The sequence below is a fragment of the Nycticebus coucang genome, chromosome 9, assembly GCF_027406575.1.
Source record: "Nycticebus coucang isolate mNycCou1 chromosome 9, mNycCou1.pri, whole genome shotgun sequence".
Lineage (NCBI taxonomy): Eukaryota > Metazoa > Chordata > Mammalia > Primates > Lorisidae > Nycticebus > Nycticebus coucang.
Genome location: NC_069788.1, coordinates 93,422,447 through 93,442,731, shown reverse-complemented (window position 1 = coordinate 93,442,731; position 20,285 = coordinate 93,422,447). Strand labels below are relative to the sequence as shown.

The 20,285-nt window shown below is 38.9% G+C and overlaps 1 protein-coding gene across 4 annotated transcripts in view; it reads right to left on the bottom strand.

Annotated features, from left to right (window-relative positions):
* Positions 1–20,285, bottom strand: part of RPS6KA5 (ribosomal protein S6 kinase A5) — a 208,092-nt gene that overhangs the window by 89,825 nt on the left and 97,982 nt on the right. For 3 of the 4 annotated variants that reach the window (XM_053603096.1, XM_053603097.1, XM_053603100.1), the window contains exon 3: positions 13,276–13,494. In XM_053603096.1, the coding sequence (XP_053459071.1) occupies positions 13,276–13,494 (219 nt within the window). Of the gene's footprint in view, positions 1–13,275; positions 13,495–20,285 lie in introns of those variants that run through there. The other variant, XM_053603099.1, reaches the window with a different exon arrangement.

Genomic DNA, 20,285 nt, shown 5'->3' with positions numbered 1-20,285 from the left:
TATTTTCAGTGTAAGTAAGACAAATGCTCATCTCAGATGGAGAGGATGACAGTAATGGGGCTGTGAGTTTGAGAGGTAATAAGGGGTTGGGAAAGCTCATAGGCAGTTTGCAAGAATCATGAAATGTTCACTAACCTTCTGTGAAGTTCTGTTGAGACTGTCAGCGTAAATTTTTTGACAGATCCAGGTGACACATTTTGTTGACATATGAGGAAAGCTTAGCAATCAATCCAGTATTGGAAAAAAAATTCAGAGAATAATCAAAGTGACTGAAACATCAGCCGAGGAGGAAGGAAGGTTACAAAGGAAAGTGATTCTGTTGTACCAGACAAGGCAAATTCCAAGTTAGTGAGGATGCACACCGCACCCAGAGGAAGTAGGGTATAGGAAAGGCTTGAGACAAGGCAGGGCTCAAATATGATTAAAGAAGTGTGTAGGGGGCTCGGCGCCTGTGGCTCAAGCAGCTAAGGTGCCAGCCACATACACCTGAGCTGGCGGGTTCAAATCCAGCCTGGGCCCAGGCTGCGGCCCCAGCTGCAACCAAAAAAAAAAAAAAAAAATAGCTGGGTATCGTGGCAGGCGCCTGTAATCCCGGCTACTTGGGAGGCAGAGGCAGGAGAATCACTTGAGTCCAGGAGTTGGAGGTTGCTGTGAGCTGTGATACTACAGCACTCTACTCAGGGTGACAGCTTGAGTAGAGTCTCAAAAAAAAAAAAAAAAAGAAGTGTGTGTAGGGAGTATGAGAAAGGGGGACAGTGAAAGATTATGGTCAAAGAAGAAATCTGACTTTGATGTGTTAGAGGTGCAACTGCTTTGATGCATGAGGCCCAATGTGCAGCTATACTTGTAAGTGAAGTAAAGGTCAAAGAGGTCTGGCATGGTGCTCAGTTGGTAATTCATGCTGCTACTAAAACTGTGAAAGGTGATGGAAGGAAAGAGGAGGAAAGAGAAGCTAAGCCCGATGAGCACTGTCCTAGGAGTCAGTGAATTAGAAGATTGAGGGGAAGGGGTCAGAAAAGGTCTTTCAACAAGAAAACTCTGTTGAGAAATGATTATTTTTTAATGATGTTTAACTATCATCACTTTGTTGAGTATATGTAGCAAAACAGCCCCTGTAACGGGCTGCAGGAGAAGCAACATCCCCCCAAGGACAGGAGGTTTTACTTAGAGGAAGAGATAAGTACAGCACGGAAGGAGCCTGTGTGCACAGGTTACTCAGAGAGCACAACAGGAAGGACTCGCACAGGATGACGAGCGGGAGAAGGATGTTTGAGTAGGGAAAGAACATAAAATTCCTAAGAAGTAAAAAAACAGTTCTAAAGCTTCTAAAATAGTAGGTACATAAACAGATTCCATCAACAGATTCATACCTCTCTAATGACACAGTTTATATTTTATTCCAAAGGCTAATTTAAATGTATTCTGTCAGAAAATCAAGTTGGAACTTGGCATCAATGAGGCAGAACAAAGTTCCAAGGCAAATTGCTCTCTGCCAGGCACAGGCTCTGTACTGATTGCAATAAAGGAATAAACACATAACATTCCAATTACTGACTGCTATAGCCACATAGGAAGAGATGAGGGCAGATTCTTCACCTCAAGTTTCTACATCAATAAAGAGTAGAAATAGTTCAATGCCGAAAATGCTAAAAACTGCAATGAAATGGGACAGGGGAAAATGAAAGGGGGCACTGTTAACAACATGGCAAGAACACCTTTCTTTTTTTCTTTTAATTTTTAATTTTTATTTATTTATTTATTTTGTAGAGACAGAGTCTCACTTTATTGCCTTCAGTAGAGTGCCGTGGCATCACACAGCTCACAGCAACCTCCAACTCCTGGGCTTCAGCGATTCTCTTGCCTCAGCCTCCCGAGTAGCTGGGACTACAGGCGCCCGCCACAACGCCCGGCTATTTTTTGTTGCAGTTTGGCCGGGGCGGGTTTGAACACACCACCCTTGGTATATGGGGCCGGCACCTTACCGACTGAGCCACAGGCGCTGCCCACCTTTCTTTTTTTTCCTTTCTTTTGAGACAGTTCTCACTCTGCTGCCCCAGGTTAGAGTGCTGTGATATCAGCCCAGCTCACTATCTCAAACTCTTGGGCTCAAGAAATTTTCTTGCCTCAGCCTGCCAAGTAGTTGGGGACTATAGGCACCCATCTCATTGTCCAACTAGTTTTTTTCTATCTTTAGTAGAGATGGGGTCTCACTCTTGCTCAGGTTGGTCTCAAACTCCTGAGTTCAAGCAATCAGCCTCCCAAAGTGCTAGGATTACAGGCGTGAGCCACCGTGCCTGTCTAAGAGCACTTTTCTTGACGGATGCATCTCTTAAGTTCTGATTTCTTCTCCTAAGAGAGAAAGTCAGGATTAGTCTTGTTCATAACTGAAGAACAAAAGAGGACCATAAATAGTTCATCTTTATGATATTAATGAAAATACATAGGTAGGGCATAAACCTAGCACATGTTCTCAGAAGCTGTCAGGCAAATTTCATTAATGTAATACTTCTAGAAACATTTACCAATTTGTAATTGCACTGAGATTTATTTACAGTCCATACAATAGAAAACCTTATATGATTCTTATATAAATGACTCATTCCTTCATTAAGCTAATAGTAATTTCTTTTGTTATATGAACATGTTCTTGTCTCAATTCTTTTCTATTTGTTAAATCATCTTCTTTATGTAAAATGACTCATTCTATATCTGCAAAATATTAACGTAAATAATTCTAACTCCCGCATAAGATTGTCATGAAGATTAAATGGGCTATTAAGGATTTAAGCTGAGCCAGACGTAAGTAGGCACTTGTTAAATGGTAACAAATGGCAACTAATAGATATTATTTATAGACATCAATTACAATTTATAGAATGGAAAAATACAGTCCAGTTTAATTATAGTGACTTAAATATAAAAATCAAATTTATTGTGTCCTGACTTACTTTCTCAATGTAAGCAAAATTTCAAGACTTATAAATGCTTAACATACATTCCTATAATGTATTACAAGGGTCTAAAGTTTTAGTCAGTATTAAGCTAAAGAGAAATTTTCTTATATAATTGATATTTTACTGCAATCCTCAAGTTTTAAAATTGCACAAATAGCTGGTTTTTATTCAACTGAAATTAACTAGCTTTTAAAGATTTTTATGTTCTGGTATTTGGAGAGCCAGATGAAGCACTCTGATACTGTGTCTCTAAGAAGCATAAAAATAACATAGAAATCACACAAATAATGTGAAAATTCAAAAACAAAATCTCTCCCACTTTAAAACACTACCAACCTCCCTAAACCCCACGTCTCAACTTCTCTTTCTTCTTTCTTTCACTGTCAAACTTCTTTGAAGAGTGGTCTACATGGCTGACACTCCTTCCTTACTTACCCACTCTTCAGGATATATTGCTGCTGTAACAAATCACCACAACAATATTCATTTATTGTTTTATAATTTGATCCATTAGAAGTCAGGCATGGATGTCGGTGTACTAAAATCCAGGCGTCCACAGGGCTGCATTTCTTCTAGAGCAGTGGCTCTCAACCTTCCTAATGACGCGACCCTTTAATACAGTTCCTCATGTTGTGGTCACCCCCAACCATACAATTATTTTCATTGCTCTTCAGCAATGAAATTATACACACTGTTACTTTGGTAGAGGACAGTTTCACCTGCTCAACACCTCTGCACATCTGATTTGACTTGATGTTGAACCCAGAAATCCCTCCTTTGCTCCATAATTGATGTGCTTCTATAAAAAGATGGAGAAACTGAAATTCTCCTCTTCAGCAACGAAAATAATTTTGTGGTTGGGGGTCACCACAACATGAGGAACTGTATTAAAGGGTCATGGCATTCGGAAGGTCAGGAACCACTGTTCTAGAGGCTGCAAGGGAAAATCTGTTTTTTGCCCTTTCCAGCTCTTGGATAGAGGCTGCCCTCCTCCTTTGGGTCCTGGTCTCTTCCTCCATTTTCAAAGCCAACAATTAGCACTGAGTCACTTTTCACATCAAATCATCACCTTGACCTCTTCTGCTGTCATATTTTACCTGACTCTCCTGTCTCCCTCTTCCACTTGTAAGAACCCTTGTGAATATATTGGGCCCACCTAGATAATTCAGATTAAGTCTCCTATTTTAAGGTCATCTGATTTAATGACCTTAATTTCTTTCTTTTTTTTTTTTTATTAAATCATAGCTGTGTACATAGATATGATCATGGGGCATCATACACTAGCTTCATAGACCGTTTGACATATTTTCATCACAATGGTTAACATAGCCTTCCTGGCACTTTCCTAGTTATTGGCAGCCCTGTGGACGCCTGGATTTTAGTACACTGACATCCATGCCTGACTTCTAATGGATAAAATTATAAAACAGTAAATGAATATTTTTGTGGTGATTTGTTACAGCAGCAACATTTACATTCCACATCTACTAAGTTTCACATATTTCATCTGCAACCTTAATTCTCCTTTTCCAGGTAACCCAATATATTCACAGATTCTGGGATTTGATTGTGGGGCATCTTTGTGAGGCCAATATTCTGCCTCCTGCAGACCCTAGTCACTTTGTACCATATGACACTACAACTTCCACCTCCATAAGGCCACCAGAGTAGAAGGTTAAAAACCACCGCATCTTACTGGAGTCAATCAATACTTTCCAGTCCTCATGTTACTTAACTTTTCAGCCACACTTTGCAAACCAAGGAAAAGAATATTTTAAGAAGAACAAAGTACTGGCACAAGAACCACCCCTACAGATCAGCCCACATTGAGCCTCAAAAGTGGTTTTGTGAAGCCACTGATTTTTGGGATAGTCTGTTATGCAGAAAAGACTCACTGTACATTAGTAACTTGTAGACCATGCTTGTAACTGACTTGTTCAATCACAGAGTTCATGAGTGACTACAAAAACATTTTTTTCTTTTTTTTTTTACCAGAATGATGTCTGTTTAATTTAGGTCACACTTCTGTCATGATATTAGAGATGTGATCTGTATCTCATTTCAATGATACATAATGTACACAGATCTTTAACAATAGGAAGCAGATTTCATTTGGTTGTTGTAAGGTCACCCCACTCTCAATCTTGTTTCCTTCTTGGACTCAGAGCAGCACACTGTGCATGTGTATATGTGTACCTGTGTGTACACAGGAAGATAGAGAGAGATAAGAGGAGAGAAAAGTGGCCTTCAAACTAGCAAATATGTTTTAAGCAAATTAACCCTGAGAGCTTGAACTGAAGATCTCCATAAAATTTTCAAATTCCTGACAACTCCCTCAGACAAAACTCATGTGATAGTTACGACAAATAATATTTTATGGGATAAACATGAGGGTAAAACGGCACTTGTTCTCAATTAGAATTCTTACTTCTTGAGCATAGACTATTTTCTTAGATTGGTACATTTCGAAACAAAAAGAATAAGTGTTCAGGGTCACTTATAAGTATTTGCAACAATTTTTTCTGTTTGCAATACTGATATCACTGGTGAGAAGCCCTCATATTAGGGCAGTAGGAAATGAACAAATTCACTTTGCTGGAAAGGAACACACACTGTGACTCTGGGAGAGGACAGTTTCACCTGCTCAACACCTCTGCACATCCGATTTGACTTGATGTTGAACCCAGGAATCTCTCCTTTGCTCCGTAATTGATGTGCTTCTATAAAAAGATGGCGAAACTGAAATTCACTGGAGACACTGAGTTAGAGAAGCCTTAAAAATATTACTGAAAAATACAGGAATAGCCTAAACAGTACTATTTTCCACTGAAGGTGCAAAAGGATAACCATGGACAGAAGTGGTAAGCTTAGTTTTAAGGCTGTGCTTTTGTCATAGAAGTCAGTCTGTATAACAGAAGGAAAGTAGCAGAGTGAGACAGAAGAAATCCTGAACCTCCTGCTTTCAAGGACAGTGTCTGTTCTGCTTTTACTCTCCAAATACCCAGACACCTACTTATTTCTAGTAATATTTAACTAGAGGTCAAATTCTCCTATTTAGAATTTCTGTTGTATTTCTTCTTATGGTGGCACCTTCCAAAGAGCTATCATTAATGTCCCCCATGGTTCAGATTACTTTTTCTTTCTTTTTCTCTCTGCATTGTTGACTGGTCTCCTTTTTTTTCCCTTCAGATACACTTCATGTACATTAACTCCCACACATTCTGGTTCTCCTTTTCACCTACTCTTCCTCCTCTGGACCACCCACCAAATTTTTCTTAATAGCTCCCTTTTTTTATCTTGTGTAGACTCTTTTTGAGATAGAGTCTCACTCTGTCACCCAGATTCGAATGCAATGGCACAATCACAGCTCACTGCAACTTCAACCTCCTAGGTTCAAGTGGTCCTCCTGCCTCTGCCTCCCAAGTAGCTGGGTCAACCTACAAGTATGTGCCATCAAACCTGATTAATTAAAAAAAAATTTTTTTTGTAGAGATGGGGTGGGTCTTGCTTTGTTGTCCAGGCTGGTCACCAACTCCTGAGCTCAAACGATCTTCCACTTTAGCCTCCCAAGTGCTCGGATGACCTTCATGAATCACCACACCTAGCACTAAAGTATGGGTTTTTTTTTTAGAATTTTAAAATGCTTCATTGAAATGTAGACTGATTAATAAGCAAGATTCTTCTTCTAAATATTTTAATAATAGGATGCTAATGACAAGAAGATGCAGAAATAAAAACATGTTAAAATTACACTGTTAATAAAGTGGCACCTAGAAGCCCCAACTTCTCCAAAGCAAGAAGGGTAATCTGTTGTTACCCAGAAACAATGCACACGTATGTTGAGGTTAGGAAGATGTTCCTTTAGGGGATGCTATTATTTATGAGCCAGTTTCTCTCTGAATGCTGGTGGGATAAGAAAGATGTATAGTGGGGTCAAAAGAACACTGGCCTAAAGCATAGTCTTAACCTGATGGTACCACACAAAACTGAAAGTCATTTATTTTTAAGTCATGACAAAGCCATATGACTTTTTTCTTTTGGTTTTAGCTCAACATTCTAATAGCACCTTGTAAATGCATTCTAGCTTATTGAAACTGTTACAAAGTTCTGACTAATAATATCTATCAGTCTTATGAATTAGTCATATTTATTTCAAAGCAAGAAGTTCCTTCAGTTAATGTCTGTTTTGTAACACAAGTGACTACAATGGATCATGAACCATTTTGTTAATATCTTAGCAAGCATCCTCGCCCTTGCAATTACTGAAATAAAACTAATATTCAAAAGTGAAACTTCAATGTTTTAAATACCTAAAACTATTGAAAGAATGAGTCATGATCACAGAACTGTCTACTGTGGCTGGGGTGGCATTCATTATTGAGAGTGAGCCTTGGCATTACCTTTATAAATACTTTTGTAATTTGCTTCTTTAATATCTTAAGAATTCTACTGATTAATTTGACAGTTTATTATAATCATAATCAGCTAGTGTTTTAACAAAATCACCCCAACAGAGACTGAAGAACAGCAATAGAAAAAATTATTTTTTACAGATTATTTTCTACATAGAATTCCCTCTCAGGGTTAGGTGAAATAAATATGAGGTTTAAGAGAAAAAGAGACTAGATGAAAATATTTTTATATCTCTTATAACCATGCACAGGTACAGAAAAAGCTTATGAAGAAAGGTGTGGTCTCCTTGTTACAAAAGTCAGAAAAGATAGGGCGGCACCTGTGGCTCAAAGGAGTAGGGAACCAGCCCCATATGCCGGAGGTGGCGGGTTCAAACTCAGCTCTGGCCAAAAACTGCAAAAACTGCAAAAAAAAAAAAAAAAAAAGTCAGAAAAGATAAAAAGAAATATGAAGGGGAAAAAAACCTTATGAAATTCATATGACGCCATTAGATAAAGATTAAAATAAAGCCTTAAAAGACAATAATGCTATAGAATTAAAAAAAAACAAACAAAAAACAGAAATATGGACAGGTACAGTGGCTCACCCCTGTAATTTCATCACTTTCAGAGGCTGAGGTGAGAGTATCCCTTGAGACCAGGAGTTTGAGTCCAGCCTGGGCAACATAATGAGACCTCATCGCTACAAAATGTAAAAAAAAAATTGCCAGATGTAGTGGCAGGAGTTGTGTGTGTCTGTAGTTCTAGCTATTTTCGGGAGGCTGAGGCAGGAGGATCACTTGATCCTGGGAGTAGAAGGATGCAGTGAGCTGTGATTGCACCACTGTACCCAGAGCAAGACCCAGTGCCAAAGGATTAAAAAAGATAAAAAACAGAAATGTGACTGCTAGTCTTAGTTTGGTTTTAGTGGGTCCGGACACTGATTAAGCAAAGAATAGAATTCTCCTCGCTTTTCGAGCTCTGTTGTAATAGTCCTTCCAGGTTACAGAAAATTCCAACAGATAACCCTCTGACCTCTTCCAAGGCCTCTAGCAGATGACCTGTTTATCTCTTGCACCACACCCACATTACTGAGCTATGACTAACCAGCAGGCCCCTCCTGAGCTATACGTGCACCACATCCTGAACTGCTTTAAAAGAGGCCCCTGCCCTAACTCAGTGCTTCCATTTTTGGTGGCAGCTCCTATTAATGCTATTCAGCCTGGTTCTTTGTGGCACCTTTCCATCTTTTGACATCTATTTAACAGTGACTGTGACTTACAACAGATCGGTTTAGAGCAAGGGTCAACAAATTACAGCTCAGGGTCGGCGCCTATAGCTCTCAAGCAGCTAGGGTGCCAACCACATAGACGGGAGCTGGCAGGTTTGAATCCGGCCCGGGCCTGCCAAACAACAATGACAACTACAACCAAAAAAAAAAAAAAATAGCTGGGTGTTGTGGCAGGCGCTTGTAGTCCTAGCTCCTTGGGAGGCTGAGGCAAGAGACTAGCTTAAGCCCAAGAGTTTGAGGTTGCTGTAAGCTGTGATGCCACAGCACTCTACCCAGGGTGACAGCTTGAAACTCTGTCTCTAAAAAGAAAAAAAATTACAGCTCAGAGGACAAATCTAGTCCACTACCATTTTTGTAAATACAATTTTACTAGAACCCCACCGCGTCTATTTGTCCATTTTTTTCTAGGGACATTAAGGACTACAAAGCCAAAAATATTTACCATCTGGCCCTTTATTGGTCAGAAAAGGTGCTAATCGCTGACTTAGAGGATGACAGATACAATATAGATGAATAACTAAATAAAGCATATTGTAGGAAAACACATTGTAGGAAATAATCACACATACTCCGTTCTGGCAGAAATACCAATCTATTCTGTGTCTCGGTACTAAGCGCAAATGTCACCTATAAGCATCTAGCAAGATAATACCAACATGATAATAATCATATCATTGGGAGAAGCCTGTACCAGTAAGGCAAATTTTATCCCAATGGAACAAGCTCAGTCAAGAAATCTATATCAGTGAGCCACAAATACTGGTAGAGTATGGTGGCAGCCTAGACCTGAACCTCCTAGTCTGCTCCTGAAACATCTTAAAAAACAGCAAAACAACTGTAAACCTCCATGACCCACTCCTCAGCAAAACTAAGAGACAGTGAAAACCCATCCATGCCAAACAACATGCCGTAGGGCAAGTTGAGAAGGAACAGAGCAGACACAAGCACTATAATGAAGTTATAAAAATGCAAAAAAATAGCAGGTCATAAAATTAATGTGTACAAATTAATAGCTTTCAGCTTGAAGATCTGGTGGAAGGGAAGGCCCCATTTATAATAACAACAGATAATAGAATGTCTAAGATTAACTTAAGACATGTGGGTAGGATGAATGTTAAAACACCCTGAAGGTCTCAGAAATAGAATTCAACATGAGAAATGTACCATGTTCTTGAATAGGAATAACCCAAATCATAAAAATGTCAAGTCTCCCTAAATTAATTTTTTAATTTAGAATGATCCCAATAAAAACACTCTAACAAGGTTTTGTGTCCTCTCTCCAGAATATCACTTGAACAAGCCCAGGGTAATCCAGCAGAGACATGCCCAGGTAACCCATAGGATCTTGAGAAAATAAATCATTCTTTAAGATACTAAATTTTAGGTGATTTTTATATAGCTATAAATAACTTGTACAACTGTGTATTAAATGAAATGAAAATGTATGAACTGAAAAAGGTAGACCTCATTAACTAAAAAAAAAACTAGTTGCAAATAATAAGTGTCAGATAATCTCATTCTGATAAAACACGCACACCGACACATGGACAAAAAGATCTAGAGGGAAATACACCAAGTAACAGAGATAACAATAAGGCAAACTCTTGGTTAGTGAAAATATGCTTCTGTCTCCTTATTTTTGCTTTCCTGTATCTTCTACATGCACATATACCGCTTCTGCAGTAATAGAATACTTTTTTAAATGTCATTTTTTAAAAAAAGGTTTATAGTATTTACGCAAAGGGTCACCTAGGTCCTTGAAGAGCTAGGCATATAAATTCTTGCTATATCTTCACCAAAAAAACTGAAAAAAGGCAATCATAAGGTTTTTGGGACTGCTATGGGCTGAATTCTACCTCCTCAAAACTCACATGTTAAATCCTTAAGTCCCTGTACCTTAGAATGTGACTGTATTTGGAGTTAAAGCAAGGCCACTATGGTAGGCTCTAATCCAATCTGACTAGTGTCAGTATAGGAACAAAAGAGACATAAGGGGCTCACGTGCACAGAGGGAAAGCCCTGTTAAGAGGCAGTAGGAGGCCAGCCTTCTACAAGCCAAGGAGAGAGGCCTCAGAGGAGACTAATCCTGCCAGCACCTTGACTGGACAACACATTCATCACACCATCCAGAGCTTCCAGAGCTGTGAGAAAATACTTTTCTGTTGTTTAAGCTACTCAGGGTCTGTGGCATTCTGTTGTGGCAGCCCTACCAGACTCATACAGGGACTGAGTGAGTAGCATGATATTTGGAACACTGACCTGGTATGCATTAGAACCATTAAAAAAAAATCCCTGAACCATGAAAAGTTGAAGTCCTATTCCAAATTGTTTAAAAGTTTCCATCTTTAAAGTCAAATAACTACTGTAAATATCACAGAGACAAACGAACTCTATTATATTAAATAAATGTGTGTGGACAGGGAACAGCAGGACATGCCTTCTGCATGCACTGCCTCGCTCGTTGAATGAACGTGTTGTCCAGTCCACATTCCACTCGAGTTGGTGCAAGAAATGAGTTTTCTTTTGTTTTATGGTTTTTTTTCTTTTGTGGGTGTATTTATGGGCCACTGACAAAGAACAAAAGTAATGAAAAGCCAACAACTAAAAAGCAACATGATTAAGGACTATTGTTTTTAAATTATATATCAAATACTTTACTCATCTACTTTTAAATTAAAAATATTATTTATAAAAACCACACTACTTACAATAAATAATAAAAAGAACATACAGAGTACAGTTAGGATAAGAGAACAGAAAGGAAAAAAAGAGGGGAGAAGGGAAAGTGGAGGGCTGTAGTGTGATGGTGCAGCTCTAGATTCCTATGAGCTGCTTCTGGCTCTTGTGACCTTAGGAATGTTATTTAACTTTTATGAGTTTACTTTAAAGCGAGAAGCTTGAACAAGACAATCATTTCTCAAAGAGTCTTCTGGACACCCTAAGACTTCCTTGAAAACTCTTGCACATGAGGAATAAAGATAAACTGGTAGGGCTCGGTGCCCGTCAGACCAGATTCAAGCAGAGTGATTCATTTCTATTTGTTTCCATTTGAATTTCTGTGTGTTCATTTGAGGGAAAGGTTCTGCTGCTAAAGATGTTTGAAATCATGTATTAAAATGTTCTGTCTCCAATAACAGTTTTATCAATCATGCAGGCAGAAATATTGAAGAAATACAAACTAAGAATCAGTAAATAACGTATAGCAGATACACAGAGGAGGCAGAATGAAGGGCCAAATAACACTGACTCGCTGTGACAGATGATCACATTAATGGGTACTCTGCTAGGACAGAAGAGATTATCCCTTACATGTATAAATAAAGATGCAGAATTAACAGATGTTTGCAAATACCTCAAAATGAGCTAGAAGTATTACTTCATGGCTCAAAAAGTGAATAAACTTTTAACATCATAAATAAAGGTATAATTTTCAAAATGAGAACATTAAATAAAATTGAATATATACTAAAGTATGTGTACTACCAATAATCAAAGAATATGGTACCGCAGTTTGGCAAACAGAAGAGAGACATTGGGATAAGTCAGACCTGAGTCCCAATCTTAATTTTCAAGCTTACACAAAATATGTAACTTTGAGACGCGTAGCTTTCCAGAACCTTCGTCATCATTAAGGAGTGGACCCTGCAATGTCATTGTGAGGGTCAATGACACCTTGACCTTAAACTATGGTTAACACCGGCCATAATGCCTGACATACTGTAAGCAATCCAGAAATAGCTCATGTTTCCAGAGCACTATGTAAAATTTTAGCTCATTTAATCCTCACAACAGTTCTAAGAGGGAATTATAAGGCATACATGCAAATTAACACAAACTAAGACCAAAACGGTAACAGATGAAATATTCAACAACAGCATAGTACAATACTAGAAGCACTGCTGTTTACTTCTAGTAGGAACAGAAAACACAGCAACTTTTCCGCAAAGCAATCTGGCAACATATATCAAGGACTTTGCCAAAGATGACATACAAGCGGTCCAACTCTACTTGGGAAGGAAAGAATTCAGAAAGCACCTGTGAGTGAAAACAAGCATGATCAAAGGGTTGACTCATTAGTGCCTATTCCTATCATTTGCAAGTTTTTTTTACCAGGAAATGCAAAGCTTCTCTAGGAATAAAAGTCTTTATTTTCTTTTTTCTCATTACTGGTTTTCATAAATGTTGTCCAGTCAACTCAAACCTGTTTGTTCCTGCAGTCTCCTAAAGTAGAAATTGTGGCCACATCACTATTCAGTTCCTCACATTTGATAGAAACACACTGCCCAAGGAGGCAGATATTTCTAATGGGTAAACTGTTTCTTAAGAATAACAAGAGTATAAAATAGAAGTACATGAATTTCTTCCTGATAGGAAACCTCACATCCAGAGCAATGCACTATTTTCAAGGAAACCATCACAGAGAGAAGAAGAACAAGAGAACATTTCATTTCCAAGTTCAAAGTATGTTGCTCTTAACGCCCAGATAAAAATGTTCACAGGGCAGCAACTGTGGCTCAAAGGAGTAGGGCGCTGGCCCCATATGCCAGAGGTAGCTGGTTCAAACCCAGCCCGGGGCCAAAAACTGCCAAAAAAAAAAAAAAAAGTTCACATAAAAAGTCTGCTAATAAATGATACTTACCTAAAATGAGATGAAGTTTGGTTTCCGTCTGGAAAGCATAGTGCAGTGTCACCAAGAACGGCGACTGCCTAATGTGCTCCAAGACTTGTCGCTCTGTCCTCGTGTGTTCTGTGGTCTTGGCCTTCTGAACTATTGTTGCCTTTTTCAAAACTTTCATGGCATACAGCTTTCCAGTATCGTGACCACTTACTTTACGAACCAGAAATACTTTTCCATAAGCTGAAAATGAAAGGAAAAAAAATCAAAATAAACGCTACATAGGCAGAATGATAATTTATTGGAAATAAAATTTTTGTACACACAAAAAAACCACTCTTTAAAATAAAAAATATCCTTTGTGCTGTTTCAAATGGTTCTTTGATAGAGTTTTTCAGTTCCATACCAAATATATTTCTAGGCCTAACCCTCAGTATTTACCTACCTAAGTCATTGCGGCCAAAGTTATACTTTTACACTTTTATTGTTATTCTCCCCTCAATATTTTTAGCTGTCGGAAACTGGCTGTTGTTATGATCAACTAACCACAATCCAATTCTGGAATGAGGACATTTTAGACATTAGATAAAACCTCGGGTATATATATTTGCTACTGACATAGACAAATGAATACAGTTCTTAATAAGAATCTCACACACATACAAATCAAGTCCCTCAAGTATTCCTCTATATTTACTTAAAAAAAAAAACCCCAAAGCAACATAAGCTGACATTACATAAATAAATCTTTACACTTAATAAACATGAAAAGATCTTAAAATAGCAAGCAATACAGACAGAAGTCCTTTTTTTGTATCTCTGGGCAGTAATTCGTGGCTCACTGGGTCAAGCTGACCACATTTTTCATGAGTACAGGCTCTGTTGAGCACAAGCCTGTGTGTGGTTCCCCTCCCCCAGGTGGAGGAACTTAGGCCACGTGGGCACGGTGCCTCCCCAGGCAGAGCAGGTTCTCTGCATTTATTTCCTTACAGAAGTGGGGTGGGGCAGGCAGAGCTGAAGGAATAGGGAGGAGGAAGGGCAGACAAAAACAAAAGCAAAGGATGCTGTGAGAGGGAAAAGATGTGTCCTCAATTCATCCCTGCAAGGTATAAATTCTCCGGAGTTAATCTCTTGTAAAATGCACTGGGTTGGGCGGCGCCTGTGGCTCAGTCGGTAAGGCCCCATATACCAAGGGTGGTGGGTTCAAACCCAGCCCCGGCTGAACTGCAACCAAAAAATAGCCGGGCGTTGTGGCGGGCGCCTGTAATCCCAGCTACTCGGGAGGCTGAGGCAAGAGAATCGCTTAAGCCCAGGAGTTGGAGGTTGCTGTCAGCTGTGATGCCACAGCACTTTACCGAGGGCCATAAAGTGAGACTCTGTCTCTACAAAAAAAAAAAAAAAGAAAGAAAAATGCACTGGGTTATTTAAATCTAGTTTGCCTTTAGAACAGCAGTTCTCAACCTGTGGATCGCAACCCCTTTTTAACAATGAAAATACATTGTGGCATTAGGAAGGTTGAGAATCACTGCTTTAGAAGATAAATGCTTTTATTGGACTCTGTTCACATGCGTACAATAGCTGCCACCTAGTTCTATCATAATCCACCCACTAGGATGAGAGAGCTTTACGAGATGGGCTCTTATACTGTGTATGTTATTCATTTCAGCACTTCGGGAAATAGATCAGCGCTGTCATGTGACACACAATGGCTTGGTGAAAGAGCCCAATGATCCTGAGGAGAAGGGGCGCTAACAATTAGTAAGGACTTGTGTGTGGCCAGCTATGTAGTAACCTCCTTCCACACGCCAATTCACTGCTTTGTCACGACAGCCGGTGAAATTGGCAATTAATCCCACTTTATGGACGTGGGCTCAGAATAGTTACGGAACTGGCCAGAAGACTGAAGCAGCAGAACTGATTGAAACGTACACAGCACCACTCTAGGGACCGACTCGTAACTCTAAATGAATAGAAAAGTAATTTCTCATGAGTGCTAGAAATCAGATATTCTGGATCTTAATAAAACCAGTACTGTAAACTAAACACATTCTGGAACACAGAAAAAGTTCACAAAGGTTTGTGTGTTGTCTCAGAGTAAATATAATAATTATAAGTCGAGACCCTAGCAAGGCAGAAGGAAATCAAAAAGAAGTAACTTTAGAACTTAAGTTAACCTAAAATATAATTTATATATATATATATTTTTTTTTTGTAGAGACAGAGTTTCACTTTATCGCCCTCGGTAGAGTGCTGTGGCGTCTCACAGCTCACAGCAACCTCCAACTCCTGGGCTTGGGCAATTCTCTTGCCTCAGCCTCCCGAGTAGCTGGGACTACAGGCGCCCGCCACAACACCCGGCTATTTTTTTGTTGCAGTTTGGCCGGGGCCGGGTTTGAACCCGCCACCCTTGGTATATGGGGCCGGCGCCCTGCTCACTGAGCCACAGGCGCCGCCCTAAAATATAAATTTTTTAAAAAAGCAATAAAACGAAGCTAGAAAATATTCTAATGACGTGTACTATACCTTCTAACAGAGTTAGCCACTATATCTATTTACTCAGGAGAAAGTAAAGTCCTCCAAAAGCAGCCGCGGAGCTTTTGGGTTCCTTACATACAGATGAGATGGCACTGACCCTAAATTCTTGCTCTCCCAGTTTCCTATCTCCAGAGTACTATGGTCCTTTATGTGTGTATATGTATGTATATATGATTGTTAACATATGTCCTGATATTGTAAAAATATTGATATGTCATTGTATATCTTAGCAGTAATAATTATGGTTATGTTAAATTATTATATGCCACAAAAACAATAACAAAATATATATATATTTTTTTCAGGCAAGGACCAATGGCTCACACCTGTAATTCCTACACTCTGGGAGACTGAGGTGGGAGGATCCCTTGAACTTAGGAGTTTTCCAGACCAGCCTGAACAAGAGTGAGACTCGTCTCTCCTAAAAATAGAAAAATTAGCTGAGTATTGAAGTGGGTACCTATAGTCCCAACTACTCAGGAGGCTGAGGCAGGAGGATCACTTGAGCCCGGGAGTTTGAGGTTGCTGTGAGGCTGATGCCATAGCACTCTAATCTGGGCAATAAAGTAAGACTCAGTCTTTAACAAATATATATATATATTCCTGTCTGTAAAAGGAACATAATTCCCAATGTAACATAATCAAATACATACAAAATACTGCATGTATATACATTTACACAGTACATGCATTATTCTAGAGGAAGCAGCCTGGAGCCACAAAAGGCTAAGAGCCATATTCAGAGGCCTCTGATTTAGGTCCTTCTTTACAGTGTTTTCAGCTTGAACCCAATAGGCTAAACCATTGTGAGACTAGTGTCTTCTGTCACTTGAACTTGTATTAATGCAGTTTAAAACTGTATACATTGTATCTACTGCTTCCTAGCCATGCTACACTTTGGGTTCATAGAAACTTAAAAACTATTATACTTCAGCTAATGCTTAAAAAAAAAAAAAAAAAAGTAGAAACTCACTAAGTGACTTCCACTTGGCCAGCTCCTAAGACTAACTGGTAACCCCTTTTCCCTGTGTAAATACTCTGCCACACACTGAAGGCCTGTGGTCAGGTGGCCCATGTGCTTCTGCCCCCACGCGGTTCCACACTAATCACTGATAGTTGTCGCCTTACATGTTTATGTCTGTAGTATATGTTAGTCTTCTTATACAATTTGATTACATACTATGTAAACTACTGAAACGTGAATGTGAAAGAAAAAAGAAATGAGGTTGAATGCTTTGAAAAGACCAGATAAAAGATGTTTTTTTTTTAAAAGGAACTGCTAGAAAACTGGCTGTGAGTGAAACATCTATAAAAGGCTAGGGGGGAAAACTGTGAAAATGTAAAAGGATTTGGCACTCAGATTACTTCAAACATGTCTAGTTCTCATTCCACTTTAAAGAATCTGAAACTGTTAATTTTCTGTGATGCATTCAACTAGGTTTATGCAAAATATATCACGGTTTATAAACCTATCTCCAAAGAGTCCTGTCCATACATCCAAAGATTGGAGAGTGAATGTATATTTATACATTAAAAAATAATATGCATATATAATAACAATTATATCTCTTATTTTAATGATTCCCACTTGAACCAACATTTCTTGATTAGCAAGTACCAACTGTGTCATATGAGACACTTTGTACTAACTGAAGAATCATATTAATCACTGCTGAAATTCACCCTGCCAGATAATCAGAAACTTGAGAAATGGTGACTTGGTTATCGGTGTGCTTATATCCTCATTCTGGTAAGTACAATTTTTATGCCATCATCTAAATTGTTGATAAATACACAATCCTACTGGCTTAAGACACTCGATTTCCCATTGCTTGTATGATAAAACAGCATCCTTAACATAACCTCAAGTTTCTAAATTAGCTAGCTTCTACTTAACTCTCTTTATCTTTCCACCACCTCGTTGACCCAACTCTTTCAAAGAACTCAAATCACTAATACTTTCCTGACTTCCCAGAATAGGAAAATTCATCTTACCTTAGGTTCTTATAATCCCATGCATTTCTCTATCATAGAAATCATCAAATTTATTTGTGTGACTATACCATTAGTAAGTAACTCTAGAATTGTGAGTTCAATTAACCCTGAATACATTAAAAAAATGAACAAGCAAGCAAGTAAACAGGACAAGACCAAAGAAAGAACTCCATCATGTACACCAGATACCCGTCTCTCGGTTGACAGTTCTTTTTTTTTTTTTTGAGATAGAGTCTCAAGCTGTCACCCTGGGTAGAGTGCTGTGGCATCACAGCTCACAGCAACCTCTAACTCTTGGGCTTAAGCTGAGGCACTTGCCTCAGCCTCCCAAGTAGCTGGGACTACAGGCACCTGCCACAACACCTGACTATTTTTGTTGTTGTTGTTATTGTTGTTGTTGCAGTTGTCATTGTTGTTTTAGCTGGCCCAGGCCAGGTTCGAACCTGCCAGCCTTCATGAATGTGGCTGGCGCCCTATTCACTCAGCTACAGGCGCCACCTCAGTTGACAGTTTTGACTTCAAGTTGAAGCTGGCTCTTTAGCAAAATAATCTAGCAAGCCACAGCTGGCCAACTCTTTCTTTAATTTTGGTATGGTATCTGAGTCCTGGTTATATTCTCTGATGAAAGTGAACTCAGGAAACCCAGCTGCCACCATTTTAGAACAGGAAAATATCTTCACATAATGACACATATATATGGCCACTGCTTTGTAACCTGCCACGACGACGTAAGAACTAATTGCAATGCCTAGCCACAGACGACGTAAGAACTAATTGCAATGCCTCGCCACAGCCCTTCTCGTACGTGATTAACTTGGGGAAAGATTTCCATCTTCCCACGTGTGCTATGTTCTGCGTTCTCTCAGCTCCAACAATCAATCCACCTGCCCATCTCCATTCTCTGAAGAATCTCCTTCACCCTAAGAAAACAGCGACAGAAACGGAAGCAAACAAGAAACATACTCTTGGAACTCTAAGTTTCATTTCTCCTACCTTGGAAAACTGACTGGTTAATAGGCCAGTCAATGTACACAGTAAATAATACTAGGGTGGTATATATCAATGCCCCAGTAAAACCACCATCATGGAAGGATCCTCAGAGAAGCAGCTTCATTTTAGTGTTACTGCACACAAAAAGCAAACGCTCAAGAGTTCAGTGGTGAAAGTGACTATAATTTTGCACTTCTAAAGGCTCATCTCAACACCTGATTGGATCTCAGAATCAAAAAGAACCCTATCATCCATCCTGGTAAATTCTCTAAAATCTATTGTGTGTTAAAACAGATCAACAGAAAGCACCTCACTTGGGCCCTGGCAGTAGCTGAGTGCTACTCAGAAAGACGTTAGTAAATTGAGGTTTAACCTTTTATGTGCCACTTTTTAAAGAGATGACATTTAAAAAAAAAAGAATTATGCCTTTTGGAGGATATCTGTTTCTTTTGTCAAAGATGCTGTTTTCATGTTATCATTTAAAGCCCATAAAATAGGAGCCATTTGATGATTTCAGTGCTTATTAAAAGTCTTTCGCAACCACGGTTTTTTTTCAAACTGTGGGCTGTGACCCATTATAGTATATAATGATTGTCAATTGGATTCACCTAGCATTTTAAGAAACTGAAATAGAAAACAAGAATGACAACTGCAACAACAACAACAAAAAATAGCCGGGCACTGTGGCAGGCACTTGTGGTCTCAGCTACTTGTGAGGCTGAGGCAGGAGAATAACTTGGGCCCAAGAGATTGAGGTTGCTGTGAGCTGTCATGCTACAGCACTCAAATGGGGATGACACAGTGAGACTCTGTCTCAAAAAAAACAAACCTGAAATAGAACTGGATATACTAAAAGTGTTTCTCATGAAACTTCTATTTCCTCTTTATAAACACGTGCAAAAATGTATGTCTCTATAAATGCCAGCAAATCTGACCACACTACAGAGAGAGGAGGAGCAGCGTAGAACAATGGTAAAAAACTGGCCTTGGTGTCTGTCTGATTGTCTGGGTTTGAATCTTAGTCGTGCTCTTTACCAACAGCGTGATCTTGGGCAAAGTAACATATCTCTGTCTCAGTTTCCTCATCAGAGACAGTAACAGTTCCTATAATCATAGGGATTGGGGATTAAATAAATTATTATAAGAATCTAGAATAGGGCCTGTCAGTTAACAAACATTACATAAATATTAGTGACAAAAGTATGTGTGTTTGTGTGTGTGTCTGTACACATACATAAATACTTATACTAAGTTGTAATGTTAAAATGTACCTATTTCTTGCCATGGTTGATGATTTCAAAAGCTTGAAAGATACTGTTCTAGCCCCTTATTAAAAAAAAAAAAATACAAATTATATAGGCCAAAGAATTTTCCTTTTTGCCTTACCTTTTACTAACCTCAGAGTTAAATTTAAGCCTCAATTGCAATGACTACCTCACCCCAGATGTCTAATACCTATTTCACTTTCTTTTAATCAGATTTTTGTTCTATTTTCACTTCTTTCTCTCTTTTAT